The sequence below is a fragment of the Erpetoichthys calabaricus genome, chromosome 14 (assembly GCF_900747795.2).
Source record: "Erpetoichthys calabaricus chromosome 14, fErpCal1.3, whole genome shotgun sequence".
Classification (NCBI taxonomy): domain Eukaryota; kingdom Metazoa; phylum Chordata; class Cladistia; order Polypteriformes; family Polypteridae; genus Erpetoichthys; species Erpetoichthys calabaricus.
In genome coordinates, this window is record NC_041407.2 from 25,247,174 (window position 1) to 25,269,573 (window position 22,400).

General features: G+C 49.0%; 1 protein-coding gene across 4 annotated transcripts in view; it reads right to left on the minus strand.

Annotated features, from left to right (window-relative positions):
* The window catches only part of prkcab (protein kinase C, alpha, b), a 141,934-nt gene that overhangs the window by 56,197 nt on the left and 63,337 nt on the right, over positions 1-22,400 (minus strand). For all 4 annotated transcript variants that reach the window (XM_028818924.2, XM_051919074.1, XM_051919076.1 and 1 more), the window contains 4 exons: positions 10,100-10,211; positions 9,638-9,766; positions 3,205-3,361; positions 2,765-2,899 (listed from right to left, as the gene is read on the minus strand). In XM_028818924.2, the coding sequence (XP_028674757.1) occupies positions 2,765-2,899; positions 3,205-3,361; positions 9,638-9,766; positions 10,100-10,211 (533 nt within the window). The remainder of the gene's footprint in view (positions 1-2,764; positions 2,900-3,204; positions 3,362-9,637; positions 9,767-10,099; positions 10,212-22,400) is intronic.

Genomic DNA, 22,400 nt, shown 5'->3' on the forward strand with positions numbered 1-22,400 from the left:
CAAACAAAGATTTTTAGTGACGCAGTATTTAGTTGTATGAAATTAAATCAAATGTGAAAAACTGGCTGTGCACAAATGTGGGTCCCCTTGTAATTTTGCTGATTTGAATGCCTGTCACTGCTCAATGCTGATTACTTACAACACCAAATTGTTTGGTTGAGCTCGCTAAGCCTTGAACTTCATAGACAGGTGTGTCCAATCATGAGATACAAAGGTATTTAAGGTGGTCAATTAGAAGTTGTGCTTTCCTTTGACTCTCCTCTGAAGAGTGACAGCATGGGATCATCAAAGCAACTCTTAAAAGATCTGAAAACAAAGATTGTTGAGTCTCATGGTTTAGGGCAAGGGTTCTCAAAGTGGTCGATATTGACCCCCTGGGGTCGATTTGAACTTTCTAGGGGTCGATAGTTTCAATGAAAAAATTTGGGGGTCAACGACAGCAAAAATAGACCCCCTTACTACTGCTATTTGTTTGTTACTTCAAAATATCTATGATTCCAATAGGTACCTAATTAAGAAGTAAAATCATTTAAAAAAAACACATTACATACCAAATTTGCGAACGAAAAGGTAAAATGTGTCATTAAAAGAGTCACACGTAAGAATGCATGAAAATACATGTAGCACAAACATGTCTGTTCATTGTCTTATCGAACATATCAAAGCAAGTGCGGATATGAAAAACCATTGCATGTAATTAGGGGGTCGACGGTTTTAAAAGTTTTTGGTAAAGGGGTCTGCGGCTGAAAAAAGTTTGGGAACCCTTGGTTTAGGGGAAGGCTACAAAAAGCGATCTCAGAGGTTTAAACTGTCAGTTTCAATTGTAACGAATGGAATCAGGAAATGGAAGGCCACAGGCACAGTTGCTGTTAAACCCAGCAGGTCTGGCAGGCCAAGAAAAATACAGGAGCGGCATATGGGCAGGATTGAGAGAATGGTTATAGACAACCCACAGATCACCTCCAAAGACCTGCAAGAACATCTTGCTGCAGATGGTGTATCTGTACATCGTTCTACAATTCAGCGTAATTTGCACAAAGAACATCTGTATGGCAGGGTGATGAGAAAGAAGCCCTTTCTGCACTCACGCCACAAACAGAGTCGCTTGTTGTATGCAAATGCTCATTTAGACAAGCCAGATTCATTCTGGAACAAAGTGCTTTGGACTGATGAGACAAAAATTGAGTTATTTGGTCAGAACAAAAAGCACTTTGCATGGCAGAAGAAAAACACCTGCTACCTACTGTCAAATTTGGTGGAGGTTCCATCATGCTGTGGGGCTATGTGGCTAGTTCAGGGACTAGGGCCCTTGTTAAAGTCGAGGGTCAGATAAATTCAACCCAGTATCAACAGATTCTTCAGGATAATGTTCAAGCGTCAGTCACAAAGTTGAAGTTACGCAGGGGTTGGATATTCCAACAAGACAATGACCCAAAACACAAAGGCATTCATGCAGAGGGAGAAGTACAATGTTCTGGAATGGCTGTCACAGTCCCATGACTTGAATATTACTGAAAATCTATGGGATGATTTGAAGCAGGCTGTCCATGATCAGCAGCCATCAAATTTAACTGAACTGGAGAGATTTTGTATGGAAGAAATGGTCAAAAAGACCTCCATCCAGAATCCAGATGCTCATCAAAGGCTATAGGAGGCGTCTAGAGGCGTCTGTTATATTTGCAAAAGGAGGCTCAACTAAGTATTGATGTCATATCTCTGTTGGGGTGCCCAAATTTATGCACCTGTCTAATTTTGTTATGATGTATATTGCATATTTTCTGTTAATCCAATAAACAATGTTACTGCTGAAATACTACTGTTTCCATAAGGCATGTCATACTGTATATTAAAAGGAAGTTGCTACTTTGAAAGCTCAGCCAATGATAACAAAAATCCAAAGAATTTAGAGGGGTTCCCTAACCCTAATTTTCATATGACTGTATATATATATATATATATATATATATATATATATATATATATATATATATACTGTATGTGGGATAGTGCTATATATGTGATATACAGTATATGTGTTGGACTGTAAAGAAGGCACTATATATACATATGTGATGGACTATACTATATACATGTATACTGTATGTGCTATTTACAGAAACTGCTGGACTGTAACAAGGTACTATATACTGTACATATATGTGCTAAAATGTGCCACATTCATATATACGTATGTGCTGAACTGTAATCTGGTCCTATCCACAAGCCCCAATATTAAATTTCCTGACAATCTATTCTTGACTGTAAGGCGCTATATTATACTTTGTATAGCAGCCAGCTAACCCCTCAATGTGTTGTTCACTTGACAGGCTGATTCACTTTCAACAATGCGATGTTGGGATGCCACATGTAGAAGGCCTGCCCAGTCTGTAAGGACCTGCTGTATATAGGGTGTTGTTTCGTGTGTAGTGTTTAGTTTCCTACATAGAAAGGCAATGTGGACCACAAAGCGGTATCCTCACAGCGCCCTGCAAGGCACTATATTGAGATGTCCTTAGCCACGAGCTACACAGACCAGGTGGGTTCTGACCTACTACGTTTGTAATCTGACTGCTAGTCCATGCCTTCCTAAAGCTACGCTGCATGTTGTCGCTCACACTGCCACGTCGTAGATGTGCCTCCAATCTGCCAGGTGCTGTAATGCAGTTGAAAGAAGTGCCTGCGGATGAGTGAAGTGCCAAAAGACATCTGAGAGCAAACAGGAAGGAACACAGGGGGTCAAAGTGGAAGGTGTGGGGCGCCTTACCAGCCGCAGGCAGGAGACTTCATGAGTTCGGACACGCCAAAGGACATCGAGCCCATGAAGTCGTTCCGGGTGGTCCTGTCCCAATCCCAGATCTCGATCGAGAGCCGGCGGTCCTTGTCTGTAGGCTTCAGTTTGCTAGAAACAAAGGAGAAGGGCAGAGAATTTATTGTGCCTGGTCAGCTTAGGTGTCATTTGACCTGGACGTTTAAAAATGCCGAAAGCGGGGTCCTCCTTCACACCCCCCCCTACTCCCCCCGCATAATGCCAAAGGAAAGAGCACTTCATTAGATTTCCCTCCAAGGCAAATGCAACAGTGGATCCTTCTTCAACACCCCCTCACCTCCAGGATGGTGACCCTACACTCTGCAATGTCACCTTGCCTACTGTGCCAGACAGGGAGTCACTACAGGCATCCAGCAGATGGCGCTGGAGAAACTTACAAGGTAAAGGACTCGTTCCAGTTGGGGTTCAGGGAAGAGCGGATCGTCCTCGTCTTCTGCTTGGTTTCATTTTTGGGGTCAGGAGTTAACTTCAGTTTGACGTACGGGTCCGAAAGTCCATTGGGGTCCATGGGGATCAGGTTCTTGGCCTCGCCCACTGTGGAAAGGTGGCAAACAAGAAGAGTGTTAGACACGTGGCATTGAAATAGGCTAATTAGTTTAGACGGATGCCAGGTGCTGACACGTCCACTCGGGTCAATGTGCTGCTCCAGACACTGCAAAACACGGCTGCTTTAGTGAGTAGTGTCCACTGCAGGCCATTTGGACAGCTTCATCAGGAAGACGGCATTGGGCCAACTGGTCTGCTTTACATTGAGTTTGATCCTGGGCCAGTTTGGAGGTTGGCACTGGGCTGGTCTGGGTAGTTGCTGGTAGGCAGGTGAGATGCTGTTGTCTGGGGGTTTGGACGAGAGTCCAGTGAGCCGACCATTTGGACTGCTGTGTTTCAGATGGACAGCTGCGCCCAGAGGCTTTTCTACCTCTTCAGTTTTTGCGTCTTGCCCTGGCATTTGGCACTTCTGGACCAGCATGGCAGATTTCTCAGAGGCTTTATTTATGGCCAGTTGGTCATCATCAGTTATGGCCACTTGGTAATCTTTGACCTTGGGCTACTCTGTCTATGGAGCTGAAACAGACAGCGTCATCTAGGGGTCTGCTCCGTCCTCTGTTACTATTAGGCTCCATTCCACTTGGTCAGCTTTGTATAGAGGGGGTTGGCACTGGACTGACTAGCGCCCCCACCCACCCTGCGTTTTGACGGTTAAGCCACGTCATCCAGCTCTTCTTTGAGTGAACTCTTTGGATTGTCACAGGACCGGTTGGTCGGCATTATCTGGGGGGGCTTGTTACTGGACCCAATGACCTGCTTTGTCTGTGCTTTGGTACCAAACCAGTTGGACGACTCTGTCTGACTGGCGCTGGCAGGACCAGCTGGGCAGCTCTGTCTATGAGGCTCAGCTGATCCGGCAGGTTTTTCAAGGGATTTTGACAGCTAGCTTTGCATCTGAAGCTGGGCCAGTCAGGTTATGCCCTCCGGGGGCTTGATAATCTGCAAGGCGGGCAGTTTGATGAGGGGTTTGGTTCTGTCGGGCGGTGTTGTCTAGGAGGTTGGGCATCTTTTGAAGAAGGACTGGTATTGTAGGTGTGGTACTGAATCAGCTGGACAGGGCTGTCCTGGTGGTTGTGACATTTAGGTGGGCTTCTGGACACCTTCTTTAGGGATTTATTATGTGACTGTTTATAGGGGATATTACTGGACCGGTCTGGGGTTTGCTACTGGACCACCTGAACGTTTATTTGGGATCTGGAGGGGCTTTGGGTACTGTTGGGTAGCTTTGTCTAGGGAGTGGACAATGGACAAGGAGGATCTAGAGCTGGAGCTGCCTTGTCTAGGAACCTGGTGTGGGACATACTGAGCAGCTCTGTCTAGGGGGCTTCTGTTGGGTCAACTGAGCAGCTGTGCCCATGGGTGTGGTGGGACAGAGCTGGACAAGTCAGATAGCTGATGCTGGATCAGAGAGACAACTTAACTCAGGAGATGATACTGGATCAGTTAAGAGGCTTTGTCTCTGGGGGTGCTGCACAAGCTTGATAATGATGAAGGGTACTGGGCCAGTTGGTCAACTTTATCCAGGCAGCTGGTCAACTCTGCCTGGGGGTCTGATGTTGTTCTAGTTGATCAGCTGCACCCAATGGGATATGAAGATGATGTGGTTGGACAGCTTGGTACAGGGGGCTGCTGATGCTGGACCATTGGGACAGTATTAGATAGGGGTAACTGGCATTGGACCAGTTGGGCAGCCCTAACTATAGAGGGGCTGGCATTGGACCAGACTGCTCTGGTCACCTCTGTCTAGGGACTAGTTTTGGACCAGCTTGACAACTTTAACCATAGAGGGCTGGGATTGGACCAGTTGGTTGCTGGGGAACTGTACTGGACTACCTGGATGGCTTGGTACAGTTGACTAGTGCTGGACCAGTTGGTCAGGTTTATCCAGAGGAGCTGGGATTGGACCATTTGAGGAGTTTTGCTCTGCAGCCCTGGACTAGAAGGGCAGTTCATCTTGGTAAGCAGGGGGTCACTTAGCTGGGCTATCATGCCAATGACACAACCCCCAAGTATTTAAACCCATATCCCCGTCTTATTATTTTGATCCGGAGCCCAGGGTAATTGCTGGTTCTGGACCAGTTGGTCAACTCTGACTAGGCCCTTGCTGGTTTCAGACCAGTGGGAAAGCTGCAAGTATAAGGGGCTGAGATTGGACCAGCTGGGCAGCATGTTAGATGGGGTACAAGGACTGGACTACCTGGGCAGCTTGGTAAAGTTAACTGGTATTGGACCAGCTGGTCAGCTTTGTCTGGGCAGCCAGTGTTGGACTAGCTGGACAGCTCACATTGATAAGGGTTGCTGGTACTGAACCAGTTGGTCAACTCTGTCCAGGGTCTGGTTTTAGATCAGTTGAACAACTTTAATTATAGGGGGCTGAGAATGAACCAGCTGGCATTGCTTGGTGGTCTGACAGACACAGGACCAGATTACCGGGACAGCCTGGTAAAGGGGGCTGTGAATATTGGACTAGATAGTCAACCTTGTCTAGGGTTGATATTAGACCAGCACTCGGTCTCTGCTGGAGCTGAGCTGTGGTCAGCTGATTTTGAACCCTTTGTGCTCTGGGACCTCCAAATGTACTCTGTGACCTCAAAATCTATGCAAATATTTTTTCCATAATGTTGACTTAGCCAACGTTTATTGCACTGACTTTATTTAAACTTCATACAAGTAGTTACCAGAGCCGGCTCTAGAATTTGTGCTGCCCTGGGCGGAGTTGTAAATGGCGCCCTGATACCCCCTTTGCTTTGAGAGGAATCATCACTGCCAGACTTGTACATTGACACTTGGGGACAGTGAGATATTTAGGAGATTGAATTCAGAATTTGAGAATGTCGACTTATAGCAACGTCTAAGACTGACTCAGAAACAATGGGCTCTTGAGGGGCGCCATTACAGAAAATAAGCAGGAATCGGGTTGTGGTAGCAGGTTTTATTTATTTATTGCTTTTAACGTTTCTGTGAAAAAAATTTAACACATTCACCTGTTTATGTTACTTCTATAGTTACCTATTTAAACCACCAGTTACACATGTGCCTTTTGATGATGGTGACATTCTAAAAGATATATATATTTTTTCTTTTAATTAATACAGTACCGTAACATATATATGGCATTTAAATAAATAAAATAAATTGAAAACTTAACATAATAACAACATTCAGTAAAACCGAGAATATAATGATTATCTTTAAATAGGACTCTTTACCCACAATTCCTATCTACTGTATGCTCGTGTATGCAAATAACGCACAACCACTTCAACGTGCGCAGAGCGACTCTCACAAATGGCGATGAGCAAGGGAGGACGATATTTGCTAAGTTTGAACACAGCTTATAACGTATGTCCAGTTGGGAGACGATCATAGTTTGGGTTAAATCAGCTTTTAGCAATTCACTCAAGAGCTACAGTCCTTTTGCCATTGTGATCGTTTAATTTTATTTTACCGTGTCAGTCTCTAATATGCTACAGCTTGAGGATTAGTACTGTATTATTGGCATCATTATCATCATTGTTGTGTTGTTTGTGTTATTGTTGGACTGTGTAGGTCGTCAGACGTTAAGACCGAACATCACTAGTATGCGAAAATAATATAAAACAATAGAATCGGACATTCGCTTTGAGTCCGAGTGTTCGTAGATCTGAATTGATTAAATAATGTCGCGTCGCCCTTTGCATCGTGCAGACAGTGCAGGCGCAGTTAAGGCTCACAACAGAAACATTTCTTTGTGTTCTGCTCCGGAGAAATTTTTCTAAACAATAAATAGACAGAAATCGCTACATGGGGCTGCAGTAATGAGCCCTGACCACTAGAGGGCGCTTGCCTGGACTGCCTATGCCGTGAAACGGCCCTGCTTGTTATTGTTACATCTCTCTGTTTTTTGATTGGCTGATGTTAAAAAAAATAAACACGAAAACTAAGCAAACACAAGTCATCGGGTCAGGAAGGTCAGTGTTGTTCTGCTTCTGGCGCAGTGGGTGTGGATGCTGACATAAAATGCGGAGGGGACGAGGACTGGTCATGTGTGCCTACACGGGACTGGCTCCCTGTATTTATTGGGCTGATGATGTAATTGACGTCCCATACTGCTGCTGTCACTGCACCGCCATTCATTTAGGAGCTCCAGCACCTTCTGATTTACAAATGAAGAGCTGTATTGGGCAGCTTTATCTGGACAGGTTGGACCACTTTTGTAATAGTGGCCGATGCTGGACCAGATTCTCAGTGTTGTCCAAGGTGCTGCTGTTAGACCAGTCGGGCAGTGCTGGACAAGTAGGACATCATGTTGAAGATGGCTGGTTTTGACCAATTGGTCAGCTTTGGAGCAGCAGGACAGCATTTTCTAGGGGGCTGGTAGTGGATCAGTTGGTCAGCGCTGCGTAGGGGTCAACAGAACTACCTGAAGCTTTAGATCTATCGGGTCCATTAAAGCTAAGCGGAGTGTCCAGCGGTCAGCCTGTTTTACTGGAATATTGGAGAAACATTCATCTAAGGCAGTGGTTTTCAGCTTTTCTGGCATCAGGTCCCACTTTTTGTCGATCATCAGATCAAGCACGATTATCGGCGCAGCGACCCCCGTGAACTACTTCACAACCCACCACCATTTTAAACGGTAGCAACTCACGACCCCACTGGAACCAGTGGTTGAGAAACACTCATAATAAGGGCCTCTCCTGGTGGGTCCAGCCGTTGCAGAGGTCCTAATCTGTTGACCACTGCCTGATCGATCAGGGAGTTTAGTGTGGCTGAATCTTCTCACGCCGTTAGTCTCCCATCAAATCTCTCTGGGTGGGGGTGGGGGTGGTTGGGTCTCAGAGCTTAAGACAACTGACAAACGAGAGAAGACCAATTACTCCATCAAGCCCGTTTGTTCAGCCAGTAGTGAAGGTCCCCCAATATCTCCTCCAGATCCTTAAAAGGTTTTTTCAGGGTTTCCCCTTCAACTACGTGACTCCCCTGGGACCTTACAGCTTATGTAAGTCCTGACGAGACTAAAATGTCCCCTCGGAGAGGCAGTCGGCCCACTTTTAACTGAATCCTCAGGATGAGGCAACGCTCGGCTATAATAAACTGTTTAGTCTCGCTGAGCAGTGCCAAGAAATGCAGCAGGTGCCACGTGTGCGCCGTAAAAGAGGTGGGCGTCAAGTGTGCCATGGGAGAAGGGGCAGGGGCTTCCAACGGAAATTCTTGTATGTGCAAGGTGCACATTGAGGTGTTAAATCTCCTTCTCATTTGGATCACAGGGCCCAAACAGATTTTCTGATGCTCAGTCATTACTTTTTGCTGAGGATTTCGAACCAATAAACGAAAAGAGTGGCGACTGGAAGGAACATCAAGCGATTCCGTGTAACCAACGAAGAGATAGAAAGTGCAGTGCAAAATGTGACCAGCAGGTGGAGGCAGAGCCCCGTGTTTGAGGACGGCGGCGCTCCTCCCACTCTTGCCAAGTTGGCCGGCCGGACTCGCATGGAGTCCGCTGAAGCGTATCGCTCGAGAAGGAACTCCCGGAAAAAAAAAACGGAATCCTAAAGAGCGGCACTGAGTGAGGAGTCGTGAGAAAAAACGTCGGAGCTCCTCTGCTGTTGTGAAGGAAACTGTGAATGTCGGACGCAAACGACACCTCTGAAAGTGCGCGCGCCGACGTCGTGATACACACGGGCGGAGCTGCGAGTACATAAATAAAGGGGTGGAGGAGCTCAGATATGATGTGGTGGGCAATCAATCGGCAATGCGACGTGCCCCTGACCGCTGTGACCCTACCTGGCACTCTCCTGCCGCACGAACACTGGGCTCCTTTAACTTAAAGGGGGAAAGTCGCAAAAGACCCGACAGTTCGATCCTCCATCCATTTGCTAAACGTTTGGGACAAATAATGCTGTAGTATATTTAAGTATATATGACAATTGCTCACTCGGACAATTTGTTTTGGGGGCCCCCAAGAAGGCGGGGACCCTAAGCTATAGCTTGTGTAGTTTATACGTAAATCCTGCACTGAACGCGATGATGATGGAGCCGATCCCAGCAATCATCAACCCATCACAAGGTGACCACACTCATCAAATGACCAGTCCACATAACCCACACGAACACGAGGAGAACATGCAGACTCCACTTGGGCCCTCACCCCGTCTCCTTGTTATGGGGGCAGCAGCGCCAACCCCACCAAGATTTCGATCATTCCTTGCCAGGTGTGCGGGGTGCGCCAAGCAGCAGATTAGGATGCGCTTATAAGAGGGGCATGGCCACAGACTGCGAGCTTACCGGTGACGTGCAGCTTGTCCACCGTGACTTCGATCTTCAGGTAGAGTCGCCCCCTGCGCTCCGTGTGGTCAGTCCCGCACAGGCTGGGCACATTCATCACGCACTGCTTGTGTACATTCATGTCGCAGGCTGTGGAGATAGGAGAGCAAGGGGTTAAACACCGGGAGAGAATCGGGTCGTGGGCACCCAGACATGGAAGGGGCGCAGTGAAGGGAAGAACACGGGAGTGGAGGAGACGTTGTTGTGGTGCCAGGGGACCAGACGAAATCATACTGGGAGAAACTGGGGGGGTGGGGTGGGGGGGTGACTGCTGGGCAGAGCATGCAGGAAAGTCACATTGTGGTGCACCGGCTGGGAGAAACAAAAGGCGGCGACACTGCTGGGAGAGAAGTCAGACTTGGAACACAGAGAGGCGGAGCAGTGACACCAGTCAGGTCCGACCAGATCGAGGAGGTCACTTACTGTCACACTTCATGCCCTGATGGAGAAGCCCATAGAGCAGCGAGCCGCAGTGGTCACAGAACGTCGGGCTGCCGTACGTGTGGATTTTAAACTTGTGTTTGCTCCTGGGGTCCTGCAGAGGGAGACAAAGAGCACGCGTGTTAGACGCCGGCTGAGCACTCCGTCCCATCACAAGTCCTGCACTGCTAAGCTGCACTTCACACCCTCCTAAGCTTACTGACCATAAATCCTCCAGCTAAGGACCCTAAGCTTACTAACCACCCAACCAACTCATTGTGACTCTTCAATGAAAGTTTACTGACCACACATTACTTTTAGTAACCTCCAACCCTGACTAAACAGGTCCTCCTACTAACCCCTATGACCACATAGCCCAGTCCTAGTAAACTTGAGCTTACTAACTACACCGACCCCCTAGACTACTGATCACACCACCCCTCCTACTGACCCCGAATTTACTGACCACACTTTCTTAGTGAACCCCAGTTTACTGACCACGCAAACATCTAACGACAGCCCCCTCTACTGACCACATAACCCACTCTGAGTGAACCCCAGCTTAACAACCCCCCCCCAACACTGCCCCATAGCCTAAGAATACACAGCCCCTCCTATTGATCCCTAGAGTACTGGCCACATAGCCCACTCTTAGTGAACTCCAACTCACTGACCACTCACCAACCTAACACTGGCCCCCAAACCTAAAGACCACACAGTGTTTGCTGACCCTCTAGCCCACGTTAACAGCTTAACAACCCCCCCCCCCCCCCCCAACACTGGCCCATACTCTAAGGATCACGCAGCCCCTCTTTTTGACCCCTAGAGCACTGACCACAAAGCCCACTCTAAATGAACCCCAGCTTTCTGACCGCACAACCACCCAACCTAAAGATCACACGGCCCCTTCTATTGACCCCTTGTTTGCTGTCTACACAACCAACACCCAGTGACCTCCTGCTGAATGTCATCACATGTCCCTCTCATTGACCCCAATTTAATGTCCAGGCTTATTGACCACACGGACCCCTAATACCGACTGACCCCCAGCCCATCCTGCTGAACCCACAGCTCAGCTCCTCTTATTGACCTCTGTGCAGCCCCCCACCAACTGACCCTTAGTTTTCTGGCCACCTGGTCCACTCCTACCACTGCGAAGCTTACTGACCACAAATCCCCTCCTCTTGACCTTAGCTTACTGTCCATAAGGCTTCCTCATGCTGACCGCACCTTAGTGGCCACAGTGTCCCCTTATACTGTTCACAAGGCTTCCGCCGAGTGACCCAGTATTTCTGACCACTCATCCCCCTCCTTCTGACCACTAATCAGATTTAGTAGCCCCTCATTTATTAACCACACAAAACCTACTACTATTGTGTAATTTGCTGAAAACCCCATTTTCAGGACCATGTAGCCCCCTCTTAGTGGCCCCTGGCTTATTGACCATACAACCCTTCTACTGTGTGCCAGCTAACTGATCACACAGTGTCCTCCTACTGACCCTGAGCTTGCCGACTACGCTGTTGTCTCTGATTGACTTCACACAACCCCCCCTCCACAGCAGCTGATGGACACACTGGGCCCAGGGTGGAGCTGCCCGTCGACATGAAGTCAGCTACCTAACGAGGGGCCTGAGGGGGTCACTCCAGCTTGTGCCCAGGAGGTCCACACAACCACATGGCTCATGGCGTCCACTGCCGTTCATGTGGACAGTTACTAATGGTTTCCTCAACTGGAGGCAATGCGCATTGATTGATCTGTCTTTGCTGGCCGCTGTAGATGGATGGCTGCGCTCCGAGTGATTAGAGGAAAGAAGGAAGGAAAGACTAATGAAGCCCCCTGGCCCACCCACACTCTCAAGAGCACCGTTCTCTCTCCTCGTGTCTGGCATTTTGTCGATGTGGCTCCTCCTCGGCTAAGCTGGGCCTGGCGCTGGATGGGTAATGAGTGCCTTTTCTGGGCTTTAGTGGGCGCTGTTACCAGTTTGAAGCCAGTTAATGTTACCTACCTGAACTGGGCAATGCTCGCTCGGTGGGGGCTGGGAAGGGGGTCTCTCAAAGGCCAGTCGCCAACCAGTGGTAATCTTTATTAGGCTCTTATTGGCACCGTGTGATCGAGGTAGCGTCTGCTCTTGCAGCCTACTGGTTTCCTGAACATGCAAGAGCGGGCACTGGAGTGAGTGAGTGTGTGGTCCCCCCCCCCATGGGCAGGTCTCCCCCGCAGCTGTGTGCCGACTCATTGAAATGCTAATGTGTCAGCGGAGGGCGTTATTAACTCTCAGCCTTGGCGTCTGCTGTCAGATGCACCCGCTCAATGTGCCACAAACAAGAGGCACACAGACAAACGAGCAGATGAGGCACCGCTCACCCTCCTACCTGTCAGCCAGCCCGCCCGCCCACATGGGCACCACATGCCCCGATCACAGAATCTGACATACATACTACCCCCAAGTTGCCCAGATTTTGCTTAGCAACTGCCCTTTCTGTGCCAGGCTTTACACAGTAACCCCATGTGCTAAGCCTCTCACATTGGCACTCATTCATGTGCCAATGTTCATTCATTACACCAATGTGCCAAGCCTCTCACACCGACTCTCAATGTGCCAGGCCTTTCAGACTGATGATCTTCATTAATATGGCAGACCTCTAGCAGGCAATTGGTCATTAATGTGCTAAGCTTCTCACTCTGATGCCCATTAATGTGGCAAATCTCTTACGCTGACACCTATTAAAGTGCCAGTGCTCCCACCCTGTCTCCCATTAATATGCCAGACCTCTCATGCTGACCACCATTTATGTGCCACGCCTCTCACTCTGATGCCCATTTATGTGCAAGACCTCCCATCCTGAACGCCCCCCCCCCCCCCATTACTACACCAGGCATCATGCATTACTGTAATGTGCCCCTTTTATTTGAAGTTATTATCAAACTGACCCTCAGCACTGTACCAGCCATTTCTCACCTGACTATATTCATGTGCCAGGCTCTTGAAACTACCCTACTCTCTCTCAATGCCACCACCATGGCCAGTTTTCTGATGCCAGTCCTTATTCATGAGCCAAGTCTTTTATACTGTATGTTCTGCCAATTAATATGGAAGGCCTGTCAACCCCTTGTGCCCGGCCTATAACAATGACAACCATAATAAGTCAAGCCCCCACAGTGCCTTTGCCAGGTACCAGTACTATGTCTCACTTCTTGCCCTATTTACCTCTTGTGCCAGTCATCTAGCAATATTTCATCTTCATTCACTTACCAGGTCTCCCTATCTGCCCACTATGTGCCAGTCCTCATTAACAGGTATGATTTCTCATGCTGACCATAATTGATGTGCCAGGCCACTCGTGCTGCCCTCTACATATGCTAGACCTCTCATACTCACAGATACTGCCCACTAAATTGCCAGGTCTCACACAGTGCAAAATATTGATGTGCCAGACACTGCATCCTACTGAAAGCTAAAGCCCATTATGGATCCTATCCTCTCATAGTGCCAACATTTGGGGGCAGCCCTCTTGCACTGGTCCCATCAAGCCTTGTAAATTGCTCCTTACGCCACATTTTCCACATTACACTACATTGCTGCCACTGGCATCATTCACCGATCCTTACTGATGAAGTACAGTTTCTTGCAGCCACTGCCTACTATTAATATGCCAGGCCTGTCAGAAGGACTATCCTCAGTGAAGCCTATGCCAAGCCACTTCCACTGACAATCATTAAGGTGCCATTTATCTCACAGTTTCAACCATGTGCCAAGTTCCCAGCACTTCCCATTATTGGTGTACCCAAAAAATACCTTATAGGTGCTATACTTCTAGCTGCCACCCATTAAGATGCCAGGCTTTTCATAGCATTCCCCATGTTCCAGATCTGTCACCCTGACCATCACTAATGTGCCAGTCCTCTCACACGTGCCAGTGAGAGCCCAGCAGGTTACTGCAGCCACGTTGGGTGGGATGAAACACAAACTCTGCAGTGGTAATAAGCGGATCAAACTAAAATAATCTCCTCAGATATTGTGCTGCTTTTGGGATTTAAAACAAAATGCATTGTGATGACGTGCGGGCAGCGCCATGTCTGAGGTCATGGCTGGCAGAGATGCCTTGTCAAGAGACTGGAGACACCTGCTGCTCTTGATGGTGTGAGCTGGCGAGGCACTTCAGTTTATTGTGGCATCACTCTTCTACTCAGCACAGATGCCCACCTCTCCACTCACCAGGTACAGGTAGGACCTGTGTAACGTGTGTATGTGTGTGTGTGGGTGGGCAAGCACGTCTGCCAGGCAAACACTCTTCACAAACGCAGAAAGCACCAGCAAGATGGGCACCCACGGCTACAGCTAAACTGCCAAGCTCGCCACAACCTGAACTCCAAGTCCGTGGCTGGCACGTTATTAATTATAGATGGAGCCGCGCAGGAGTGGCAGCGCCCAACTCATAAAAGGGCTCATTTCCCCTGACATCCCAGAGGAGAGATCATTAATAAAGGAGAATGACGTGCCAGCGAGCGTACCCACACACACGCACTGACGCACACGCTGCCGGCCCATTTGTTAACGCACAAACACTCGAGCTCTCGCACACTAAGAAAAAGCTTGGCGTATGACAAATCGCCCCCCCACAAATGCCAATGCTGGAACTCCTGCCTCCAAATTAGCTCAGCCGCCGTTGAATTTTCTTCCCAGCAGGAGGTGGGCCGGCGAGATGCCGCCGTTAAACGTCTCATTTGTGGTCTCCTGCTGGCTCTGATCGTTAATGTTAATGAGCGCCTCCCAGGGAGATGCCCCGTTCCCGTGTGCCACCGGGATGTGTGCACTTTGCTGTGGTGCAGTTTACAACTGAAGCCTGGATGGTACCCAATTCTTGGCATCCTCTCAAGGCATTGGCTCTGTGGGGTCTGAAGGAAGGAGAGCTGCCATCTCTGCGACATGCAACCCAGGTGATGTGCTCCACCGTCACTGCAGCTAATCGGGCACAGAACAGAGTGGGCATTTGATGGAAGAAACAACAAGTGGGCATTGTAGCCAATCGGCAATGCCGACCTTCCAGTCAGGCCTCAGTAGTTTAGTCCAGGAGACACTTTGACTGAAGGAAAGGCAGATGGCCAACTGAGGATCACGGGAGTGGCAGAGTGGGAGTTGGTCGGCCGCAGGGGCTAACACCGACCAAGCGGCGGGCCTGAGGAGGCCGACAGACGCAAGCACAGAGCGAGAGAGCAAAAGGGAAGTAAAGAGGCCTGCATTCCCAGAGGAAGTGGCAGGCTTTGGCTCGCTGCCTCTTTGGGAAAGTTGTGACTCGGTCAGCGTAGTCATGGAAAGAAATCGTCCACGGAATTGTTGAAGGAATCTCCTGGCGCCCACCCCACAGGAGGCCAGCACGGCCTTGGCTCAGGGCCCTGCAGGGCAGCCAGATATCTGTGAGAGATCACAGCCTGACGATGTAGTAAAGATATGGGACTTGGAGAAGAGAGGAGAGGAGATCCAAGCGGGGAGCAAGAGCCCATTGGGGCAGATCCGAAACAGAAACAAGGCTCCCGTCTGATCAAATCTGAAAGAGTCCGAATTAGAACTCCAGATCCAAAGGGAAGTGACATCACAACTAAACAGATCCACAGGGTGGTCCATTAAAAAGATCCAAAAGATTCTGACGAGGCACATCCGAAGGGGACTCACTTGTGCAGATGCGAAAGAGTTTAACCGGAACACAACAAAAGGGGCAGATCCAAGGGGTTCAACCACCGGAACAGATCCACAGGCAATTCCTTTGAAAAGTTCAAGGCAGAGCTCATCCGATGGCACCCCATGTTGAGCTCATCCAAAGATTAGAAGGGAAACGGAGTCGCACCTGATCAGATCAAAATGGAAAGAGACCCATTTGGCTTAGTCAGAGCAGATCCAAAGGGGAATCAATATCCTGTTTCCAAAGAGGAGAATAGAGATCCAAAGGGGAGTGTCATCTTAACTGGAGAGATCACAATGGACAGATCTGAACACATCCACAGAGAAGCAGAATCGGAGCAGAAGATTTCAATTGGATGGATACAAAAGGGAAATAGGATTCCATCAAACGCATTCATCTGAACAAATCCCAAAGGAAATACATCAACAGCATTCCACCACATATGGGATTCAACTTGATCAGATGGAAAAGAACACACCCTCAGGAGAAATGGGGTCCAGTTTAAACCGACCAAAAGGAAAAAGTCAAAACCACAATTCCCAACCAGCAGATAAATACATTCAATCAGAAAACATCTAACGGGGAATCGGGATCAGAGGTGAAGTGGCTTTAAAGAGAACTGATCCAAAGGGAAACAGGCTGATCAAAAGGCTTTGGGATCCTATCCAAAAGGATCAAATGTGACCCATTGGAAAATAACAAAAGGCAAAGAGGCTCCTGGTTGATTCCATGAAAAGAGATCCAAAGAGAAACGGGACCCTACTGCATATGAACATGCCCAAAGCTGGGAATGGAAATGGAATCCTCTATGATCGGATCAAAATGGACGCATCAGATCAGATGAAAAAGAAAGCGATCCATAGGGCTTAGTCCAAAGGGAAATGAAATCCAAATGATCCAATCAAAATTCACCCAAAGAAGAAATGAAAGCCCATCTACAGAGCTCCAAAGGGGAGTATCATCTTAAATGAACAGATCAAAATGAACACATCTGCAGAAAGAGAAACGGTTTAGAAGATTTTAATTGGATGAACCGAAAGGGAAATTGGATTCTGTCTCATGTAATAAAAGGCTTTTATCCGAGCAAATCCCAAAAGAAAACTGGCATCTCATCTGAACACATCAAGAGCATTCCATCATTTAACACCACAAGATAAATGAGATTCTACTTGGTCAGATGGAAAAGAACAGATCCCAGGAGAAATAGAATCCAATTTGAACAGATCGGATAAGCCAGAGCTGGAATTTTCACTCGGCAGAGCAAAAGACTCAGGCCAAACGCGTCTAACGGCGAATTTGGATCCCATCTGAACATATCAGAAGTGAAGTGGTCTCTCACCCGGCGAGATCAAAGGAGTCCAATCTGAACAGATCCAAAAAAAAAATAGAGTGAGCAGAAGGCTTTGAGATGGAAGGCAGGATCTTAACCAAACAGATCAAGAGTGACCCACTGGAAAGGACCGAATGGCAAATGGGGTCCGGCTGATCAGATACAAACAGATCCAAAGAGAACCGGGACCCCAGCTGAACGTAGCCAAAGGGTTTAACGTAAGGCAGGGTTCCACGGGAAAAGGGATACCATGTGATCAGCTCAAAGGAACTCCAGAGGCCACTAGGATGTCACGAGTCATGCAGGGAGGGCACCAACCTAATTGAGGGGGAGACCTGGACCCCATTATGGGTGCCCAGCATGTCTCAGACAAGCAGCCAGAATTCAGGGACATCCTGGCACACTATGTCACCTGCTGCGAGAAGCAGAGTTGTGAATTTCACAAAAGGGTCTAAGGCCACATCTGACCCCCCGGAAAAGCCAAAAGAGGTTCACCTCGACCTGAGGAGCTTAGCCTGGTGGGGCTGGGATCTCCTCGGAGAAGATTTGACAAAGAGGAATGGCTGACATGTAACAGCAAGTCATGCAGGAGCCAATATCCTGAGGTGGGTGTTAGGGAGCATAGACCCCCAGAGAGGAGATATGAGGAACATGGTGGTCCGTGGCAGCTTGTTACAAGATTACAGGATTGCGTGGGATACTTGATTCCAGGAGGAAGGACTCGAATGACATGGATTGAAAGGAGATGCAATAGGCTGTCCGGGGTGGCTGAACAACCATGTAGGTCAGAGTGGGTTCTGATTAGAGGTTTCCTAAAAGGGTCTGGTCACGTAGGGAACACAATCACAGGACACGGGAATCAGGGAGTACAGCCGCGGACCTCATCTCACCTTGAGTCTCTTAAAGAGGACAAGCGTCTCACCAAAGGGCCCTCATCGGTCTGTCAGGCCCACTCCGTGCGTCCGATCCAACGACTCCTGCAAGACTTCCCTAACTGGCTCAGATTCACTTTTCCAGCCAAATCCATTAGCGCTCCCAAAGCTGATCTCCTTAATCCGCGTGGATCCTGCACATTTGCATTTGATTCCGTTATTTAGTCAGAGCAAAGCACAGAGTCACCCAGCTAATAGCAGCTCAGCCTCTGGCAAATCCTCAAGAGGGAAGTGGGCACGGTGGTCAACAACCTGAGCGTTGCACCCTGAGGCACAGTAGGCACCGCGGCTTGATGGGAAGTGCAAGCTGACGGTGGGTGGGGGTAAGGGTACTCATGAAACTGGTGGAGTCACCTAGGGGGGGTCCGCATCTGAGCTGAGAACATAGCTGGGAGCCTCCTGCTCTCAAATTAACTTCCCAGCAGGCCACAGTGCCAGTTCAGAAGGACACAAGGAGAGGAGGAGACTTGGCTCCCAGACGTCATGGAGGAGACTGCCTGCCTGCAGTGGGAGGTGAGGAGCATTCTGGGATCCGGTGACTCAATTGACAGCTGTGGGCACTTGACTCAGGGTCACATGGGGGGGGAGGGCGCAGTGGCTGGACGGGACAATCAGGATTTGATTCAGAAAAAGACAGGAAGCTGGGGAATGAAATGGGGGGCTGAGGGACCATACAGGGAGTGAAGGGTCTGTCACATTAGGCACCAGTGGCTGAAACAGAACTAAACTGGGAGCTGAGGACACTTGAATTACGGCTACATGGGGAGCTCAGGGTCACACCAGTGGCTGAAATCAGAGAGCAATGGACAATTAACTGGGAGCTGAGGACACTTCAATCAGGTCAGTGGTTCAAACAGAAAATGAGGGGACAACTCACAGATAAACTGGGAGCAAGCAGCTTAACTGGGAGATGAGGATGTCTGGCTCAGGGTCACACCAGGAGATGGGGACTTACCTGGGAGCTGAGAGATCTCGAACCAGGGTTGCACTGGGAGCTAATTTAACTTGTGAATCAGGGGGCCACTGGCTGAACTGGGAGTTCAAGAGGCAATTTAGAAATACAAAAGGGGCCTGAATTTGGTCAAACTGGACGAAGGTGGACTAATTGGGGGGTTGTGGGAATGAGAGTCAGCACAAAGGGGAAGAGCTGAAAGCTGTTTACTCAGGGTCACACTGGCTGTGCGTGTTTGGATTGGGGCCACACTGGGTGGCAGTGGTTGAACTGGGAGCTCCATGAGAATCAGGTTCACACTCGGAAATGGTGGCTTAACTGGGAGATGAAGGGTTGCACTGGGACTGGGAGCTGATGATGTCTGAATCAGGGTCACACTCAACAGAGCGTGGGGGCCACTGGCTGAAATGGATGATCAAGAGAAAAGTTAGAAATAAACAGGGAGCTGGAGAAAGGTAGACTAACTGGGAGTTGTGGGAATGAGAACCAGTATCATACTGGGGGGAGGGTATTGACTTAACTGGGAGCTGACAGCCCTTTAATCAGAGTCACACTGGCTGATGGTGACTGGACTTGGAGTTTGAATCGGGGGTCACACCAGGAGATGATGATGGCTAAACTGGACGCCAAGGGCTCTTGAATCAAGGTTAGACTGGGAATCAAGGAGTGAAGTGGGAGTTCATGAGACAATTCAGAACTAATCTGGGAGCGGAGGATCGACACTGGGAGACGGCGGATTAACTTGGAACTGTGGGTTTGAGAATCAAGAGCCTCCTGAGTCAGACTGAAACTGGAAGGTGGCCACTTTACTGGGATCTGAGACGGCATGAGGATACGGTGCGATGGTGTCTTAACTGGGAGCTCATAGTTCTTCACTGAAGGTCACACTGGCGGACGGTGACTGGACTTGAGGACACATGGATCAGGGTCACACTGACCGCTCCACGAGTATATGGCAAAACGTAGAAATAAACTGGGAGCCAATGGCTAAACAGGGGGCAGTGGATGAACTGGAAGTTCTGGCGACTTGATTTAGAGATATGGTTGGCAGCTGCCCTGACCTGGCTAGTCGGACCTGGCACGGGTACACCCCAGTGGCGGGTGGTGCTTTAAGATCTGCTGATTCACATTTTCACTTTTCCCCCAAAAACCAAAGTCAAGCCCTGCTGATGAAGGCCAGTGTTGGGATTGGCATTCACGGGGCACTTGATTGAAAGCTAAACTGGGAGCCATTAACTGAACTGGGAGGATAGATCAAGCTGGCATTGTCATGAGTGGGTGAGGAGACTTGGCATAGGAACACACGGGGCAGTCGGTGTTCTAACTGGAGTGTGGGGTCTAGAAATCCAGTTGTTAAGCTGGGTATTGTTGATCCTCAGACTTGGAGACACCCTGCGAGCCAGTGAAGGAACTGGACAGCGACACTTGGCACAGTAGACATACTGGTAGGCGCCACCTCGGATGACAAAGACGCTCATTTTGGATAAACTTAGATGACTGTCAGCTCCCAGCTGCTGGGCCTGTTGAAGCAGGCTGCCTCTAGAGGAGTGCCAGGCCTCAGAAGGAAGAAACGGGCAGGAGTGGGTGATGCCCAGTGGAGTGAGACCCTCTCTCTCGAGGCCCTCATGCAGCTGACAGAACAGCAACAAAGCAGAACTGCATCGAGGTTCCATCCTGCCTGCACCCAGCCGGCTGCTCCCCTGGGCTTCCTGGAGACATGGCAGACGTGGCCCTTTATTTTATTCATTTCTCACAACAATGGATTTGTGTTAGCTGGGGATTTTCAGGAGACAGCACTTAAACGCAGCCAGTTGTTAGTGGATAAACTAGTGGGGCCTAATGAGCGTCTCCGGGAAGGGCGCTCCAGTTAAGAGCATCACTAATCCATTAATGCGGTGGAAAGCCAGGGAGAAGAGCGGCAGGGCGGCACTTGACAGAGCGCTGTCAACGGCAATCCAAAGAGCGCGCGGCGGCGGCGGCACTCGGCCTTTCACCACAGACAAGTGAGCAAACAAAACAAGACACGCAATGCGAGCCGCGGCCTTCGACATGCAAGCCGCTGCCACCTCCCAGGTGCTGAGAACAAGGAAATGTGTGATGTGAAACGTGAGAAAGACAACAGTCACCACACGGATATGGACAGCAGAGACGAAAAAAGATGGGACGCAATCATGGGAGACAACGTGTCCTGGTGCCGTGAAACAGAATCCATTACAGAGTTACAGCTCGCGGGTGCAAAACACGACAAGGAGGAAGGAAAACGACAGCTTACAGGCGAGATACTGAGAAACAAAAGCACAAGTTTGAGAAATGGTAGACGCGATTACAACTCAAATAGGTGAAAGATGAGAAACGGGAGACATAAGCACAACGCCATGAGAAACCACATACAACTCTGATGCACAAAAGGCAGGGCAGAGAAACAGGAACAAGAGGCACAGTCACAAAACAAGGAGGAGTATGGGACACCGTCACAATTTATAGGAGAAGAAAATCACAAGAAAGAGAAACAGAAGACACAAGCACAGCACGGTGAGATACACTGGACACCATCACAGCATGGAGAGAAAAAAACAGTAACGCTAAGGAACAGAAAGAACAATTAGTGCTCTGATACACAGCAGAACAATACAGAACATCTGACACACAAGACAGAGAAACAGCAGACAAGCACAACACAGTGAGATATGCAGGACACAATCTCAACACAGATATAAACACAGTAACGCCAAGAAACAGAAAGAACAACTCGAGCTCTGGTACACAACAGGCCACAACACAGAAATATGAGACAATGAGAAATGTGGTGCACAGTCACAACAGAGAGAAACAAAATGACATCAATGAGAAACAGCAGACAGAAGCACAACACGATGAGATATCCATCCATTTTCCAACCCGCTGAATCCAAATACAGGGTCACAGGGGTCTGCTGGAGCCAATCCCAGCCAACACAGGGCACAAGGCAGGAACCAATCCTGGGCAGGGTGCCAACCAACCGCAGGACACACACAAACGAACCCACAAACCAAGCACACACTAGGGCCAATTTAGAATCGCCAATCCACCTAACCAGCATGTCTTTGGACTGTGGGAGGAAACTGGAGCGCCCAGAGGAAACCCACGCAGACACGGGGAGAACATGCAAACTCCACGCAGGGAGGACCCGGGAAGCGAACCCAGGTCCCCAGGTCTCCCAACTGTGAGGCAGCAGCGCTACCCACTGCGCCACCGTGCCGCCCCACAATGAGATATGCAGGACACAATCTCAACACAGATATAAACACAGTAACACTAAGAAACAGAAAGAACAACTCGAGCTCTGGTACACAACAGGCCACAACACAGAAATATGAGACAATGAGAAATGTGGTGCACAGTCACAACAGAGAGAAACAAAATGACATCA